This window comes from Oncorhynchus clarkii, chromosome 16 (assembly GCF_045791955.1).
Source record: "Oncorhynchus clarkii lewisi isolate Uvic-CL-2024 chromosome 16, UVic_Ocla_1.0, whole genome shotgun sequence".
Lineage (NCBI taxonomy): Eukaryota > Metazoa > Chordata > Actinopteri > Salmoniformes > Salmonidae > Oncorhynchus > Oncorhynchus clarkii.
Genome location: NC_092162.1, coordinates 43,802,412 through 43,820,593, shown reverse-complemented (window position 1 = coordinate 43,820,593; position 18,182 = coordinate 43,802,412). Strand labels below are relative to the sequence as shown.

The 18,182-nt window shown below is 42.6% G+C and overlaps 1 protein-coding gene across 5 annotated transcripts in view; it reads right to left on the bottom strand.

Annotated features, from left to right (window-relative positions):
• LOC139368517 (Rap guanine nucleotide exchange factor (GEF) 3) overlaps nucleotides 1-18,182 on the bottom strand; it is a 43,542-nt gene that overhangs the window by 7,613 nt on the left and 17,747 nt on the right. For all 5 annotated transcript variants that reach the window (XM_071107507.1, XM_071107508.1, XM_071107509.1 and 2 more), the window contains 11 exons: nucleotides 10,207-10,313; nucleotides 9,967-10,088; nucleotides 9,632-9,842; nucleotides 9,344-9,428; nucleotides 6,488-6,548; nucleotides 5,914-5,990; nucleotides 4,905-5,051; nucleotides 3,286-3,389; nucleotides 2,703-2,791; nucleotides 986-1,064; nucleotides 461-611 (listed from right to left, as the gene is read on the bottom strand). In XM_071107507.1, coding sequence (XP_070963608.1) covers nucleotides 461-611; nucleotides 986-1,064; nucleotides 2,703-2,791; nucleotides 3,286-3,389; nucleotides 4,905-5,051; nucleotides 5,914-5,990; nucleotides 6,488-6,548; nucleotides 9,344-9,428; nucleotides 9,632-9,842; nucleotides 9,967-10,088; nucleotides 10,207-10,313 — 1,233 coding nt within the window. The remainder of the gene's footprint in view (nucleotides 1-460; nucleotides 612-985; nucleotides 1,065-2,702; nucleotides 2,792-3,285; nucleotides 3,390-4,904; nucleotides 5,052-5,913; nucleotides 5,991-6,487; nucleotides 6,549-9,343; nucleotides 9,429-9,631; nucleotides 9,843-9,966; nucleotides 10,089-10,206; nucleotides 10,314-18,182) is intronic.

The following is an 18,182-nucleotide window of genomic DNA, read 5'->3' as shown; positions in this document are numbered from 1 at the left end:
GAGCGATGGGTAACGATGCTTCGAGGGTGACTGTTGACGTGTGCAGAGCGTCCCTGGTTCGCGCCCAGGTCGGGGCGAGTGGACGGGTGTAAAGTCTAACAGGCTGGCTTCCAACCTGGAAGCCAGCCGCACCAATGTGTCGGAGGAAACACCGTACACCTAGCGACCTGGTCAGTGCGCACTGCGCCCGGCCTGCCACAGGAGTCGCTAGTGCGCGATGAGACAAGGATATCCCTACTGGACAAACCCTCCCTAACCCGGACGACGCTAGGCTAATTGTGCGCCGCCCCATGGACCTCCCGGTCGCGGCCGGCTGCGAACCCAGGGTCTTTGGTGGCACAGCTAGCTTTTTTAGGCTGGGTTTCTGTAAAGCACTTTGAGATATCAGCTGATGTGGCTATATAAATTGATTTGATTTGATTTGTTTGGTTATAGAGAATCCCACTACCCCTTCACTCACCTCCAGGAAGTCTACAGCGATGGGGTCATCTTTGAGCAGCTGGCCGAACAGCGCCACCCACTGGCAAATCAACTTCACTATCTTCTGCTTGGTGTTGAGGGCATAGGCTGCCTTCTCCAGATCTGAGCCCTCAGAAGGCTCAGCATGGTAGGTGCACTCAGGGATAAGGAAGAGAACCAACACACTTGAACAACAGCTTAACACAGCTATTCTAGACCTAGACCACGGTCTGAGCTGCTTTTGACTTGAAGAGACACTAGTCTTCAGCTGGAGAAGCTGGATGCTTTGGTTGAATTATGTTCATTTGTTTTATTTATTTAATTTAATAACATTTAAACGTTTAATTTGTTTTTCGGGTACACAGATTCAAAATACTCCCACAAATGTTGGGTATGTGATCCTCTTAGAGACAAAGTGTAAGTAAATAGAAATAGACACAGCTTAGGACATCATCATCATCATCACACAACCACTACCACCACCGTCATCATCATCACCAGCATCATCATAATCATCAAAGGATATTGATGTTGCAGGGCCGGGCAAAGCTGGCTGGAGGGCATGAAGACCCTGTGGGTTAGCAGGAAGTCGCTCACACAGGGATCTGTGGGCACAGACAGAACAACACATAACTCACTAACAAGGACTAATGGCACTCTGTGTCCCTCCACTTTGTGTCCCATCCACTTCCTCCCTGAAAAACACAGGCGCAATGAGTCATCTGATGGCCTTTAGTGAGCGGATATAAAATAAATTTCCAGGAATGTGCCTGGCCTGATTCTGCCTGTTCTTTTCTGTCTTTGTTGGCTGTTTCATGTGAGTGACCAAAACAAACCGTTCCCATGAAACCAGAAACAATCTTTAAAGTTTGGCTGAGGATTCAGATGTGAAGTATAGTGTGTTTTGTATTTGTATTTGTATTTATTATTATGGATCCCCACTCTACCTGGGGTCCGGCAATTTTAAGGCATTTATACAATTTCAAAAGCATTACAATGCATTCATTACAGAATTAACAACACACTGAGTGTGTGCCCTCAGGCCCATACTCCACTATCACACACCTACAACACAGAATCCATGTGTAAGTGTGTATAGTATGTTATCATGTGTGTGTATGCATGTGTCTGTGCCTATGTTTGTGTTACTTCACAGTCCCCGCTGTTCCATAAGGTGTATTTTTATCTGCTTTTTAAATCTGATTCTACTGCTTGCATCCGTCACCTTATGTGGAATAGAGTTTCATGTAGTCATGGCTCTATGTAGTACTGTGAGCCTCTCATAGTCTGTTCTGAACTTGGGGACTGTGAAGAGACCTCTGGTGGCATGTCTTGTGGGGTATGCATGGGTGTTCGAGCTGTGTGCTAGTATTTTAAACAGACAGCTCGGTACCTTCAGCTTGTCAACACCTCTTACGAAAACAATGATGATGATTATGATGATAATGATGATGTCAATCTCTCTTCCACTTTGAGCTATGAGAGATTGACATGCATGTCATTAATGTTAGCTGTCTGTGTACTTTTAAGGGCTGCCCTGTTCTGAACCAACTGCAATTTTCCCAAGTCCATATTTGTGGCACCTGGCCATACTACTTAACAGTAGTCCAGGTGTGACAAAACCAGGGCCTGTAGGACCTGCCTTGTTGATAGTGTTGTTAAGAAGGCAGAGCAGCGCTTTATTATGGACAGACTTCTCCCCATCTTAGCTACTGTTGTATCAATATGTTTTGACAGTTCACAATCCAGGGTAACTCCAAGCAGTTTAAACACCTCAACTTGCTCAATTTCCACATTATTCAATATGAGATGTAATTGAGGTTTAGAGTTTAGTGAATGATTTGTCCCAAATTCAATGCTTTTAGTTTTGGAAATATTTATGACTAACTTATTCCTTGCTACCCATTCCGAAACTAACTGCAGCTCTTTGTTAAGTGTTGCAGTCATTTGAGTCACTGTAGTAGCTGACGTCTATAGTGTTGCATCCTCTGCATACATAGAAACACTGGCCTTACTCAAAGCCAGTGGCATGTCGTTAGTAAAGATTGAAAAAAAAGCAAGGGGCCTAAACAGCTACCCTGGAGAATTCCTGCTTCTACCTAGATTGTTTTAAAATAGGAACTCCTGTTCTTTGAACATAAAACAGTGGGAATATGTCAGTGGTCCAGCGACATAGAGGGGTCCAGCCACTACAGTAGAAAAATGTTTGGACCCATACAAGGCAAGCCATACAGGTTACCTACCTATAGCATCACTGCCATTAGTATCCAGCTTCACTGTCTCAAGCAGGTGTTCTAGGATCTTCTCTGGAGTTCCAGCCATCACTGTATACCTGAGTGTGTAGGGGAGGGGGAGGGAGAGGGAGAGGGGGAAATAACAGAGGGAGAGGGAGAAAAAGAGGCAGAGCGGAGGGGAGGGGGAGAGAGTGTCAGTATGTGTGTAGTGTGGAAAGAGCCACAGGTGGACACATTGGTTAACAGTATAAAGAGGCAGCTATTTGAGCATCACATTGATTAAACTCAACGTTTGCTAAAACACTTGAAGTGAGATAACAAAGCACAGTCTATTCAACTGAACAGTGTTCAGGTCTATTTCTGTATTGAATCAACAATAGGCAGGCAGCTAACTGCCACAATTAACAACACTGTTAACTAAAACAGTGCTTGTTTCTTTCACATTTAATATTCTACAGTAAAATGTGTGTTTTACATGACATTGGTCTAAACATAGAAGAGTGTGTTCATTTAGGTCTTGATTAATGTATAAGTGCTTGTTTGACTGGTTGTTGTTATACAGTATAATATATGAAAGGTGGGAGTGTCTTACTTGCTGCTGTTTCCTGCCCCTCCAGGATTGGTTGACTCAGCCTTCTCCAGCACCAGCACAGCTTTACCATGTTCCACCAGACGCATGGTGTTAGCTTCCACATCCTGAAACACAATGTAAACACACAGTCATGCACAGACTTTACATGCAGTTCACACTATACATGGTACACATGGATACATACACCTTTTAGCATATGCAATAGGCATATTTGAATCATTGGTGTGTATTCATGGATGCCAAGGGAAGCCAGGCTTCCCAAAATATTTGACACATTTTTACATTTTATTTATAAAATAATATATCCTTCGTCTCTCTGTGTTTTCAGAATTTTGAGTCAATTTGCAAGTGGCTGAATCTCACAGGAGAAATCTTCAGAGCGAAGGAAACAGCGCCCCTCTGTCTCAATATGTGTAGCACACGTATCTGATGCTGCATTTTGCCGCTGTAGCATTTGATTGATCAATGCCAGCAAGCATTTTGCCTCTCTTGATGAAAAAAATAAAAAGAAAAAAGAATGAGCCAATCAGTGTTGAGCTGAGCTCAACTGTGGATTGTCCTGGCGCAGCAAAACGCTCCCCCAAGGGAGGCCAGTTTTGGATTTGGCTTCACACCAATCAAATCACATTCTAAGGATAATCTAATTGTCAGAAAACATGTCTGTTTCTGGTCTACTTGTGTTGATGTCCTGCAGTAGCTAGCTTGCTAAATCGTCCCTTTCCTGCATGGAGATGGGGATTTGGATTTGCGGTTTTGTCTTAATTCTCTGGACAGGCCTATGATTATGATGGCGATTCTGATCTAACCAAAAATTTACATTTTGTGCCTCTGGCCAGAGATGATTGAAGTTCAATATGTAGTCCAGTAGTCTCACGTTAACTAGCTGGCTAACTTAGTTGGTTCATTGTTAACCATACGAGGAAGTTAGGCTAGCAAGCAATTTCGCTAGGTAGACTATAAAAACAAAAAACTAAAAGCGTACTCTTCAAGTAGGGTGAGTGCACATGCACGCACACGCACACGCACACACACACACACACACACACACACACACACACACACACACACACAGAAATCAGTGCCATGGACAGCCACATGAAATTTAGCAACATTGGTTGGACTAAATAGTTTTTGGTATTTTTAAGTTTGCTTTCAGTGTATTAAACTAAGCATATATAGCCTTGTTGATTTGATGATGTTTACATGTTTAAGTTGATTTTTTTTTTTACATGCAATATATGCTTTGTGGACTTCACCGGACAGATGTTGCTCTCGGGTTTTGTGAGGAAACAAACGTATGTGTAGTTGAATTTATTCCACCACTGTGTGACTGTTGTCTTCTTGTTGTCACAGTCTTATTGTATATCACGGTGGTGTTTGAACTAATGTTTATAGAGCAAACAACGCAACTATCACAACATAGGTTGTAGTATGACCTTTTTTACTGGCGTGGCTTCCCCAGTGATTTTACCCACACGCCCCTATTGATTTGAATAGAGTATGTACTGTACACAAAAGCAGGTTGTGATCAAAGAGAACGTGTATCTACTTTACATACAGTACACACACATCAGTATGAATACGATATGCACCCATCTTCAGGTTGTGACCAAACCCACCTTGAGGATGCGTATGAAGTCCTGTTTGTCGACTCGTAGGAAGTGGCAGTTGTCCTCTCTCAGGATGATGGTGGCTGCTCTGGGAGCATCGTTCACCAGGGCCAGCTGCCCAAAGTCTTCTCCCTCATGTAACGTCGTCACCAGGCCCTGCATCTCACACACACACACACACACACACACACACACACACACACACACACACACACACACACACACACACACACACACACACACACACACACACACACACACACACACACACACACACACACACAGTATAACTATGTAAGTGTGACCAAAAGGCTCCTTAACAACTTCTACCCCCAAGCCATAAGACTGCTGAACAGTTAATGAAATGGCTACCTGGTCAAATTTACATTGACCCCCTCAATGATTTATTTCTTTATTGTTTTGCACTAACTCTCTTGCACTGGCTCTATGTGCACATGTACTAGACTCTACCCACACACTCACACATACTACATTGACACTCCAACACACAGACTGCATACGCTCACACGCACAAAACACATGCATGAATATTGACCCCCTACACACTCACAAATAGAGACACTTTCACACTTAAAATACCCTGCTGGTACTCTGTTTATTATATATCCTGATTGCCAAGTCACTTTTACCCCACCCACATGTACATACTGTATTACATGTACATACTGTATACTGTATTACCTGAATCAGTACTGGTACTCCTTGTATACAGCCTCGTTACTGTTTTTATTGTGTTACTATTTCCTATTTTATTTATAAAATATTTGTCTTAAATTTTAACTCTGCACTGTTGAGAATGGGCTCATAAGTAGGCATTTCACTGTAAAGTCTACACCTGTTGCATTTGGCGCATGTGACCAACAATTTGATTAACTTGATTTGATTAACTGTAAGAGTAGTGTGAATACAATTCAAATTCTCTATATCCAAACATGAATCTATAGTGTGTATCCTAAAGAATTGTACACAATTAAGATAACTGGGGTAAAGACCTTACCTTTCCATGTGTGATGACATTGACAGAGCCCTTCCAGATGATGTACCAGGAAGTGCCTTTGTCTCCCTGACTGAACACTGAGAAACACAAAGACACCGAGATTTAGGATTCACATCAGTCTCAACAGTCAGCCAGCTCTACCAGATAAGGATGTAGGCACAGTGCTTCACAGGTAAGTCCAATAAAAACGAAAGGCCGGGAGGCAAAGTGCTGGTGATTTGTATTTTTTTTCCATGTTCACAAAGGTGCACATGGCATTTTCGGGTTGACATTTCAGTGTTTCAGTCAGCTTTGCCGACAGACAGATTTCTCTGACAATCTAATGGACTAATTGTCCAAGATAAAGATTTTGAAATATTCAAGTGGGTTTCAGTAGGTTTTACATCCGTGGCAGAAATAATTTGTTCTGCTACTGATGGACAGGTTTGTTGTATACTGCACTGAGGGGGAGGATGGTAACAGAGACAGAGTTTCTCTAGCACCTGTGGTGGTGATGTGGGCCCGGTGAGGCTCTCTTTCGCTCTCTCGCCCACCAGAGTTTTAAAAAAACATCACAGAGGACTATGACACTCACAGACTGTGCCTGCCTTGGCATGGGACTCAAACATCAGCACTGCTGCCAACTCCTTACGGACCTACAGGAAGAAACAAGGAAAGGGAACGAGACAGGATTAAACAGGGAGAGGTCAGAGGGAGGGTCAGTGTAAAGCCTTAGCGCTTACAGGACATACAGTAGGGCTGCTTCCTCCTCTTGGACCCCATTTGAACCTATTCCTGGACTAAAAATCCCTTCAAATCACTTTCAAAACTCGATTGAGCATTGCTTTTGCAGCTCAGGTTTGACTTTATCTGGGTCTGGGAAAACCGCTCATCGTGTGCAGATTTACTAGTCCACTGGAGGATCAATTCACTTTCTAAGAACTGGGCCTATATTCAATTCCCTTTCGAAGAACTGGGCCCCATATTCAATTCCCTTTCGAAGAACTGGGCCCCATATTCAATTCCCTTTCTAAGAACTGGGCCCATATTCAATTCCCTTTCGAAGAACTTCGCCCATATTCAATTCCCTTTCGAAGAACTGGGCCCATATTCAATTCACTTTATAAGAACTGGGCCCCATATTCAATTAACTTTCTAAGAACTGGGCCCATATTCAATTCCCTTTCTCAGAACTGGGCCCATATTCTATTCACTTTCTAAGAACTGGGCCCCAATGTCAATTCACAAAGCATCTCAGAGTAGGAGTACTGATTTAGGATCAGGTCCCCCCCGTCCACATAATCGTATTCTTTGTGATTTATGATCTAGGCCAGGGGTATTTAACTGGGGGTCCACGGCGGTACTGCAGGGGTTCAGCAATGTTTAAAAATAAATAAACAAATATATATATATATATATATATATATATATATATATATATATATATATATATATATATATATATATCAAAAGTTTGGACACACCTACTCATTCCAGGGTTTTTCTTTATTTTTACTATTTTATACATTGTATAATAATAGTGAAGACATCAAAACTATGAAATAACACAAATGGAATTATGTAACAACCAAAAAAGTGTTAAACAAATCAAAATATATTTTATATTTGAGATTCTTCAAAGTCTCCACCCTTTGCCTTGATGACAGCTTTGCACAATCTTGGCGTTCTCTCAACCAGCTTCATGAGGTAGTCACCTGGAATGAATTTCAATTAACAGGTGTGCCTTGTTAAAAGTTCATTTGTGGAATTTCTTTCCTTCTTAATGCATTTGAGCTAATCAGTTGTGTTGTGAAGAGTAGGGTTGGTATACAGAAGATAGCCCTATTTGGTAAAAGACCAAGTCCATATTATGGCAAGAACCGCTCAAATAAGCAAAAAGAAAGAACAGTTCATCATTACTTTAAGACATGAATGTCAGACAATCTGGAAAATATAAAAAACTTTCTTCAAGTGCATTTTCAAAAACCTCTGCTGAAGAGAATAAGTTCATTAGAGTTACCAACCTCAGAAATGTCAGCCCAAATAGATGCTTCACAGAGTTCAAGAAACAGACACATCTCAAAATCAACTGTTCAGAGGAGACAGGGTGAATCAGGCCTTCATTGTCGAATTGCTGCAAAGAAACCACTACTAAAGGATGCCAATAATAAGTAGAGACTTGCTTGGTCAAGAAATACGAGCAATGGACATTAGACTGGTGGAAATCTGTCCTTTGGTCTGATGAGTCCAAATTTGAGATTTCTGGTTTCAACCACTGTGTCTTTGTGAGATGCAGAGTAGGTGAATGGATGATCTCCACATGTGTGGTTCCCACCGTGAAGCATGGAGGAGGAGGTGTGATGGTGTGAGGGTGCTTTGCTGGTGACACTGTCAGTGATTTATTTAGAATTCAAGGCACATGGCTACAGCATGTGTATACAACATTCTGAAGCGATACGCCATCCCATCTGGTTTGCGCTTAGTGGGATTATCATTTGTTTTTCAACAGGACAATGACCCAAAACACACCTACAAGCTGTGTCGGGGCTATTTGACCAAGGAGAGTGATGGAGTGCAGCATCAGATGACATGGCCTCCATAATCACACGACCTCAACCCAATTGAGATGGTTTGGGATGAGTTGGACCGCAGAGTGAAGGAAAAGCAGCCAAGAAGTGCTCAGCATATGTGGGAACTCCTTCAAGGTTGTTGGATAAGCCTTCCAGGTGACTACCTCATGAAGCTGATTGAGAGAATGCCAAGTTTGTAAAACTGTCATCAAGGCAAAGGGTGGCTACTTTGAAGAATCTCAAATATAAAATATATTTTGATTTTTTTAACATTTTTTTGGTTACTACATGATCCCTCCCATATGTGCTATTTCATAGTTTTGATGTTTTCACTATTATTCTACAATGTAGAAAATTGTTAAAAATTAAGAAAAACACTTGAATGAGTAGGTGTGTCCAAACTTTTGAATGGTACTGTATATATATATATATATATATAAGTGATAAAAAATAAGATTATTATGAATATCGCTAGCAACGACAAAATAAACACATTTTGAATTACATACAGTATATCCTTGCCATTATCATTCACCTAAATGTTTTAGCTAACATATGATGGGGGTCCCTGGGTTGCCGGTTTGCCTGGGAGTTGAAGACTCAATTGAAGACCGCCGATCTAGGCAAAACTGGTGCTTTATTAGTAGCCCTACTCTGAGACTGTGAATGTGGGCCATGGACCGGTGTAGCACGGTTTCTACAGAACATCTTCTGACTAGACTCAGGCTGTACTTGTTCTCAATAGCACCACATTCACTGTAGAGCTCACTACTTTTGGACAGCTCACTACTTTTGGACAGAGCAATATGGTAGTGCAATACATAAGGAATAGGGTTCCACTTGGGACGCGGCCAAAGACAGGACAGGAAGCTGAGACTCACTGAGGTGGAGAGGTGAGCAGCAGCCTTGACATGAAGCAGCTCCTCATAGATCACCTCCATGTCCTCCGCACTACGCTGGCTGGGGCTGCAGAGAGGACGGGATACGCGCAGGTTACAAGAGGGTCAGAGGTTAGGCCTTACAATAGGATGATTGATATATGGTACGATAGGAGAGCAGATATAATACAATATAAGTTTATTGTCCATCTGAGGATGGAAATTTCCCTTTGACTTGGAAGAGTAAAACAACCTTGATACAAACACACAGCATAATAAAATGGAACTCACCATTTACGTAAAATCATGGTCAAAAGAGCATCTGGACCAATCTGCAGTAATAACGACAAACCCTCCTGCAGCTCATCGTCTAATTGGTCCTTCTCGTTGGTCATGTGGTTCAGTGAGAGTTTCTCATTGGTCATGTGGTTCAGTCCGAACTCCAAATCCAGGAAGCGGTAAAATTGAGTGTCTTTGTCATGGAAGTTTAACTCCTGCTTCACTACATTGTGATAGGAGACATTGAGTTTGGTTACACTCACAGCAGGGAGTTGTTGATTCTTGTCAAATGATCATATTTGACAATACATGATGATAATACATTCACTCTGATTAAAGTCTCTTACCATGAACAATGATTCCTTCATCCACCAGGACTTGCCACATGCCAACTGCCTGGCTCCTTGATTGGAAGCATTCGTTTAGCTTCATCAGCCAATCAACAAGCTCTTTCCCCGAACAACATTGTCTGTAAGGGAAAGAGTGAGATTTCTACAAGGAAACGATCTAGCATTTTCATTTCAGAAAGACAAACAGGCACAGTAAGAGTAGAATTTGCAATCATTGACAGGAGCAAGGCCCCATACCTGTAGGTCTTCAGGTGATGCTTTCTGTCTCTGATCAGGCCAGGGCTACGCTCTATCAAGGCACTGTACACCACCCTGGCTGCCTTCAGAATTCGATCCGACAGAAACTACAAGGTGTGCGAGAAAGAGAGAGAGAGGGATACTTGATACAGTCAAATGTAGGCTATGTGCAAATCAAAATGTAATTGAACAATGGACCTCTTCCTCTGCTTATCATATGCACACAACCAACATGCCTTTACTTCTGTGTCATTTCCATGACGTGATAAAGACATGAGGTCACACAAATGAAGCGGGAAATGTGAAGTGTCACACAGAAGGTCTTGTGACAACAGACAGTGACAACAGTGACCCACTGTGTAGACATGCAAGGAGCTAGAATGACAAGTGAAAAGCAAGTGGCAGTGGCAGAAAGCATACATTCTGTGAGAAGCATTACAGGAACCATGTGTGATGTCACATACGTCACTGGTGTGAGTGGAGTGTTTGGCTTTGCAGGGGCTAGAGTCCCTAATTGTGCGCGTGTGGGAGGAGAGCTGGTGAGAATGTGTTATGGAGAGAGTTACTGCACTGCTAAACTCTCCCACACCACACACATAACTGTCTCCTTGTCAGAGAGAGAGTGGATGTCACTTGGCAACGTTGACAACTTTGCCATTCTGAGAGTTTTCACTTTGCCTCCTCTCAGATTCTCTAAGTAGTATCATTTCTAATACACCTCCCAGTCATTTTTTTCCCATTCCCTGCCCCCTCCTATCTCGCTCCTCTCTGCCATGCTCTACCACCCAAACAGAATGTGAGAAGAAAAAAAACTTGTGTAAAATTTGTAACAACCACTGATGCAGACTAAAGCTTATGTAACTCACAGCACATTGGGTCTGTTGCTGTGCAGCCTATTTCCTACCATTTCCTGTTTATACGCAACCTCCATGACAAAACCAATATTACAAATGGCTAAATATCAACATTCACTGGTTTGTTAATGGACTAGAATGTCTTCATTTCACTCCCTTCCACTCAATATGTTCTTGGTCCTAGTCTTGTGATTCCACGAGTGACTCACACAGTTGATTGTTTGTTATTGGGCTTCCTTCAGGGCTCTGTTTGTCCAAGGTGGTGGTCTTGAGATTCAGATTGAACTTAACAAAGACCATTTCCTTTAGCTTTTGTCTCCACTTGGCGTGGTGTTGTGGTGGACGGTGATTTCCTAGCCTCCTCTCCCAAACGCCTGGCCCCTAGCCAGGCCCCAGCCCTTAGCCTGCTCTGGCTGGTGTTGTGGTGGATGGGGCAGCCTGTGAGGCCCTCTCCCCTCTCTCTCCTGTCACCAAAGCCAGGCTCCTAGCCTGCCTTGGCCAATGGCTCTGGCCCCAAGCCACTCGGGATGAAATGATTGGCTTCTGACCCGTGACTGATCTGCCGACTCCGGCCTCGTCAAAGACAACACAACCTGACAGAACCTGGGGTTCTCATCCATTTTTCAGAACCATGTACAAAAGAACGGGGAAACCTGCATGCTACTTTAAAGTTCAAAGAGACACACCTGCTGTGTGAGAAGTTAACTGAGGGGTCCCCCAAGCCCCCCCCTTCATACCTCTGTTTTCCCACAGGCTGTCCTGCTCCCAGACCTAGTGTCTACAGACTGTATGTATCATTCTGAACCTTTCATCCTCTCCACTGACTGCAGACTGGTCCCAGGGGACTGCAGACTGGTCCCAGGGGACTGCAGACTGGCTCTACTGGCTGTGCTGGCTGGAGGTCACCACTGTTCCCGTGGGACCACTAGCTACCACCATGTTCTCAGCCTGGTCATCTCTGACCTCTGACACTGAGATAATAAACTCCAAATGCATAAATCCCCCCATCATCATTGCAAACAAGCTGGCATTTCTACTGTGACTGTGTTCAGCTTGCAATCTTAAACACATTTTCTTATAACAACAGACCAAAACAGAATGTTTCATACAGCACATCCTGGGTACAGCACCCCACCTACTAAGTAGCTAAACACACAGGACATAATCACTCATCATCAATCTGTTCGGTTCTGTATATACTGGAAGAACAAAAGCTCTAAATCTCTGTGAACTCTGTGATGAACTAGTTGAGAAAATGTGATCTAGGGCAACGGTTTTCAAAGGGTGTGCCTGGAGAAGCTGTCCAGGTGTGCTGCAAACCTTTTCCCAATCTTGATTCTTTTTTTGAACACACTTATAAATGTGACCTGTGGAATGCACATTCAATTTTGACTTGGGAGCACCACTGCCACACAGATAAATACATTGTTTATCTTGTATCCTGATGCCTAGTCACCTTACCCTAAAACATATCTACCTCTATCACTCCAGAATCACTGCACATTGTAAATATGGTATTGGAACTGACCCTGTATAGAGCTTCTTAGTTATCTTGTTTTTATATCTTGTGTGTTTTTCTTCTACCTTGTGTTATTTTTTGTACTACATTGACATTGATTACTGCCTTGTTTGGGTTTAGCGCTGGCAAGAATGGCATTTCACTGTACTTGTGCATTTGACATTGAAACTTGAATAGCTCATGGTCACATCTGTATCTACAAATCCAGTTTGCTCAGGCATGTTGTTGCATTTTTATCAGTTGAGGGGCGCACATCATGAGCAAAGTCCTTTCCCACTGGACACAGACGTCAGTTCAACGTCTGGTTTTGATTTACATTCGGTTGAGCTGTCATCTACTGTGAATTCAACTTGAAGTCAACACAACCTTTCACCATGTCATTCGGTTTAGGTTAAAAAAAAGTGAAAAAAAAGACGGAATGCGTTCTGTTGATACTTTTTGGCAAATCCATTTAGTTTTCTATGTTGATTCATCACCGGTGCCAAGCTTCCTGCCCTCCAGGACCTCTATACCAGGCGGTGTCAGAGGAAGGCCCTAAAAATTGTCAAAGACCCCAGCCACCCTAGTCATAGACTGTTCTCTCTGCTACCGAACGGCAAGTGATACCGGAGTGCCAAGTATAGGTCCAAGAGGCTTCTAAACAGCTTCTACCCCCAAGCCATGAAACCCCTGAACATCTAATCAAATGGCTACCCCAGACTATTTGCATTGTCCCCCCCCCCCCCCCTCTTTTACGCTCCTGCTACTCTCTGTTATTATCTATGCATAGTCACTTTAATAACTCTACCTACATACATATTACCTCAATTACCTCGACTAGCCGGTGACCCGCACACTGACTCTGTACCGGTACCCCCTGTATATAGCCTGGCTTTTGTTATTTTATTATTATTTGTAATTTTTTGTTTGTTTGTATTTTTCTTTAAACTGCATTGTTTTGATTCAGGGCTTGTAAGTAAGCATTTCACTGTTGTCACGCCCTGACCTTAGAGATCCTTTTTATGTCTCTATTTTGGTTTGTCAGGGCGTGAGTTGGGGTGGGCATTCTATGTTTTGTGTTTCTATGATTTTCTATTTCTATGTTTTGGCCGGGTATGGTTCTCAATCAGGGACAGCTGTCTATCATTGTCTATGATTGGGAACCATACTTAGGTACCCTTTTTCCCATCTGTGTTTGTGGGAAGTTAACTTAGTTTGATGGCACATAGCCTTAAGCTTCACAGTTTGTGTTGTATTGTTTATTGTTTTGTCGGCGTCATTTTGAATAAAAGAGAAAATGTACGCTCACCACGCTGCACCTTGGTCCAGCTCTTTTAACGGCCGTGACAACCTGTTGTATTCAGCGTATGTGACAAATACAATTTGATTTGAGCCAATCTCATCGCAATGATTTATTAGGTTGAAATAATGTGGAAACAACGTTGATGCAAAAAAGTTTTTGCTCAGTGGGTTGTATCAATTTACTTTGCCTGTGAGAACAGTTAGCACAGGCAAGTCTGATTAAAGGCGCCACATGGTCAATCTGCATTGGCAAGGTCAGGGCATTCATACTTCTTACACTTCGCCTAGCAGCACAGAGCTGCTGTCAAGGAAGTAAGTTTGTGTTTATTCCGGACCTCCCGCCCTCACCTACCGTCACCCATTAATGTCAATGAGGAGTGATGCAGAGCTCAATTATATTTAAAAAATGGTCGAGAGCTCAATTGGGCCTCTGCGTGCCTCCAGAGTCTCCGCAATATGCGTCACATTCTGTCCACATTTTCATATGAAGAATAAATAGGCTTTTATAGATTTAGCTGTACCACAGCCTCTGCCATATAAACAAACACGGCACGTATGGCTTTGTGTCGGTGGTTGCACCTTTACAATGCAGAAAACCACAAGTCTCTAGCTCAAACAGTTAAAAACTAAAGACCTATTTTTACAAAAAAATTGCACGGATTCGTGGGACGCTCTTAGAGGTACACACAAATGAATCATCACGAGTAGGGAACTATGAAAATAGTTTTAAACTGTAATTCGTCTTTAAAAAACGTTTGTAACAGAAAATAGAGAATTTTGCAGTAGGGATCAGATGAGATGGGGGTCATTGCCACTAAATAAATGAATAGGGCCATTTTTGGTGGGGTGCTAAAAATGGATCCCATAAAGGTGTGCCGTAGTTCAAAAAAAGGTAAGGAAGCACTGATCTAGGGACTATAGCCCATGTGTTAGTAGTATAGGCAGGAGGAACTCCCTGATTGTTCCCGACCCCATGCATCAGGTTAGAGAGTAAACCGTTTTCCCTCAGGTGTGCCAGTGCTGGTGAATGGCATACTGTATGTACTGTAGAAGTGGCCCTTTCTCTCTCACACTGCTCTCTCTGACGTTTCAGGTCCGGAACAGGCTGAGTATGTGCTTTAGATAAACATTAATGACACACTTTCTTATGGAGACCAAGTCAAAGTCTGCCTTTGAATGTTATGTCTGTGTTTGAATAGTGTAGTATCACAAAAGGAACATGGGCCTGTTAAAATTGTTTTTATATTTGTGGGTGGGTTGGTTTGTCTGATAATGGCTAATGTGGTCTGTGGTTATGGCCTTTCCACCCACACTTTTCCCCCCTTCTTATAACAACACTTACAGTGGGGAGAACAAGTATTTGATACACTGCTGATTTAGCAGGTTTTCCTACTTATAAAGCATGTAGAGGTCTGTAATTTTTTATCATAGGTACACTTCAACTGTGAGAGACGGAATCTAAAACAAAAATCCAGAAAATCACATTGTATGATTTTTAAGTATTTAATTAGCATTTTATTGCAACACATAAGTATTTGATACATCAGAAAAGCAGAACTTAATATTTGGTACAGAAACCTTTGTTTGCAATTACAGAGATCATATGTTTCCTGTAGTTCTTGACCAGGTTTGCACACACTGCAGCAGGGATTTTGGCCCACTCCTCCATACAGACCTTCTCCAGATCCTTCAGGTTTCGGGGCTGTCGCTGAGCAATACGGACTTTCAGCTCCCTCCAATTATTTTCTATTGGGTTCAGGTCTGGAGACTGGCTAGGCCACTCCAGGACCTTGAGATGCTTCTTACGGAGCCGCTCCTTAGTTGCCCTGGCTGTGTGTTTCGGGTCGTTGTCATGCTGGAAGACCCAGGCACGACCCATATTCAATGCTCTTACTGAGGGAAGGAGGTTGTTGGCCAAGATCTTGCGATACATGGCCCCATCCATCCTCCCCTCAATACGGTGCAGTCGTCCTGTCCCCTTTGCAGAAAAGCATCCCCAAATAATGATGTTTCCACCTCCATGCTTCACGGTTGGGATGGTGTTCTTGGGTTTGTACTTATCCTTCTTCTTCCTCCAAACACGGCGAGTGGAGTTTAGACCAAAAAGCTATATTTTTGTCTCACCAGACCACATGACCTTCTCCCATTCCTCCTCTGGATCATCCAGATGGTCATTGGCAACTTCAGATGGTTCTGGACATGCGTTGGCTTGAGCAGGAGGACCTTGCGTGCGCTGCAGGATTTTAATCCATGACAGCGTAGTGTGTTACTAATGGTTTTCTTTGAGACTGTGGTCCCAGCTCTCTTCAGGTCATTGACCAGGTCCTGCCGCGTAGTTCTGGGCTGATCCCTCACCTTCCTCATGATCATTTATGCCCAACAAAGTGAGATCTTGCATGGAGCCCCAGACTGAGGGTGATTGACCGTCACTTGAACTTCTTCCATTTTCTATTAATTGTGCCAACAGTTGTTGCCTTCTCACCAAGCTGCTTGCCTATTGTCCTGTAGCCCATCCCAGCCTTGTGCAGGTCTACAATTTTCTCCCTGATGTCCTTACACAGCTTTCTGGTCTTGGCCAGTGTGGAGAGGTTGAGGTCTGTTTGATTGAGTGTGTGAACAGGTGTCGTTTATACAGGTAACGAGTTCAAACAGGTGCAGTTAATACAGGTAATGAGTGGAGAACTAGAGCGCTTCTTAAAGAAAAACTAACAGGTCTGTGAGAGCCGGAATTCTTACTGGTTGGTAAGTGATCAAATACTTATGTCATGCAATAAAATGCCAATTAATTACTTAAAAATCATACAATGTGATTTTCTGGATTTTTTTTAGATTCCGTCTCTCACAGTTGAAGTGTACCTATGATAAAAATTACAGACCTCTACATGCTTTGTAAGTGGGAAAACCTGCAAAATCGGCAGTGTATCAAATACTTGTTCTCCCCACTGTAAATAAAGTCACTTTGTTAACTTCATTCTCTGGCTCAGTAACAGTAACTGTTTCAATAACTGAATGTGGTGTGTGGGCTTACTATATTTGTGCCCATAGTCTGTGTTAAATAGTGTCAAATTTCTACTAGTGTTCTGAAGTTTCCTCTGTGGGCGAGTCTACAGTCTCCCTCTGTGCTGTGACCTTGGTGGGCTTTGTTCTCTCCTCTTCTGTTCTCTCTGGAACATGACTGTACCTGGAGGGAGGGATGGAGCACCACGCCGGTGGGCAGAGGAGCTGTAGGAACTGCATCTCACATCCCACTCTCTATACAGACAAGACCACTTCAGACCTTCTGAGGGGTTATTGTTTCCAACAAGTACACTTCCTCCCCCATTTCAGAAATACCAAGCTACAGCACTGGATTTTTTTTCTTCCTTTATTCAAAACAGGAAGTGCCAATTTAGGTAAAAAGGCCTGGCGGCATTGATGAGAAGTTTATTTTTTTACCTGTGTGAATATACGTAGCACCAAATCCCAAATCACAATAACCATCTTGATCATCATTAGATAACTAACAGAACAATCTCAAATCTCTAAACCAGGAGTCTCAAACTCATTTTCCCAGCTCGCAAAATTCAGTCTTCAAAGAGGTCCGGAGGGCCCAACTTAAAATGAATTACAGTAGGAAAGTATTCAGACCACTTGACTTAAAAAACACATTTTTACAGCCTTATTCTAAAATGGATTAAATAGTTTTGGTTCCCTCATCAATCTACACACAACAACCCATAATGACAAAGCAAAAACAAGTTTTTAGAAATATTAGCAAATAAAATAAAAAATAAAAAAATGAAATCAGTACCCTTCCCCAGATCTGTACCTCGACACAATCCTGTCTCGGAGCTTTACAGACAATTCCTTTGAGCTCATGGCTTGGTTTTTGCTCTGACATGCACTGTCAACTGTGGGACATTATATAGACAGGTGTGTGCCTTTCCAAATCATGTCCAATCAATTGAATTTACCACAGGTGGACTCCAATCAAGTTGTAGAAACATCTCAAGGATGATCAATGGGAACAGGATGCACCTGAGCTCAATTTCAAGTCTTATAGCAAAGGATCTGAATACTAATGTACGTAAATAAGGTATTTCCTGTTTTGTCTTTTTCACTTGCAAACATTTCTAAAAACTTGTTCTTGCTTTGTCATTGTGGGGTATTGTGTGTAGATTGATGGGGGGGGGGGGGGATTATTGAATCCATTTTAGAATAAGGCTGTAACATGACAAAATGTGGAAAAAGTCAAGCGGTCTGAATCCTACTGCACTGTATATTTCCTTGCCATGAAAATGTTTAACAAATTGTCCTCTAGCCATCGCTTTCTGAATTTTCGA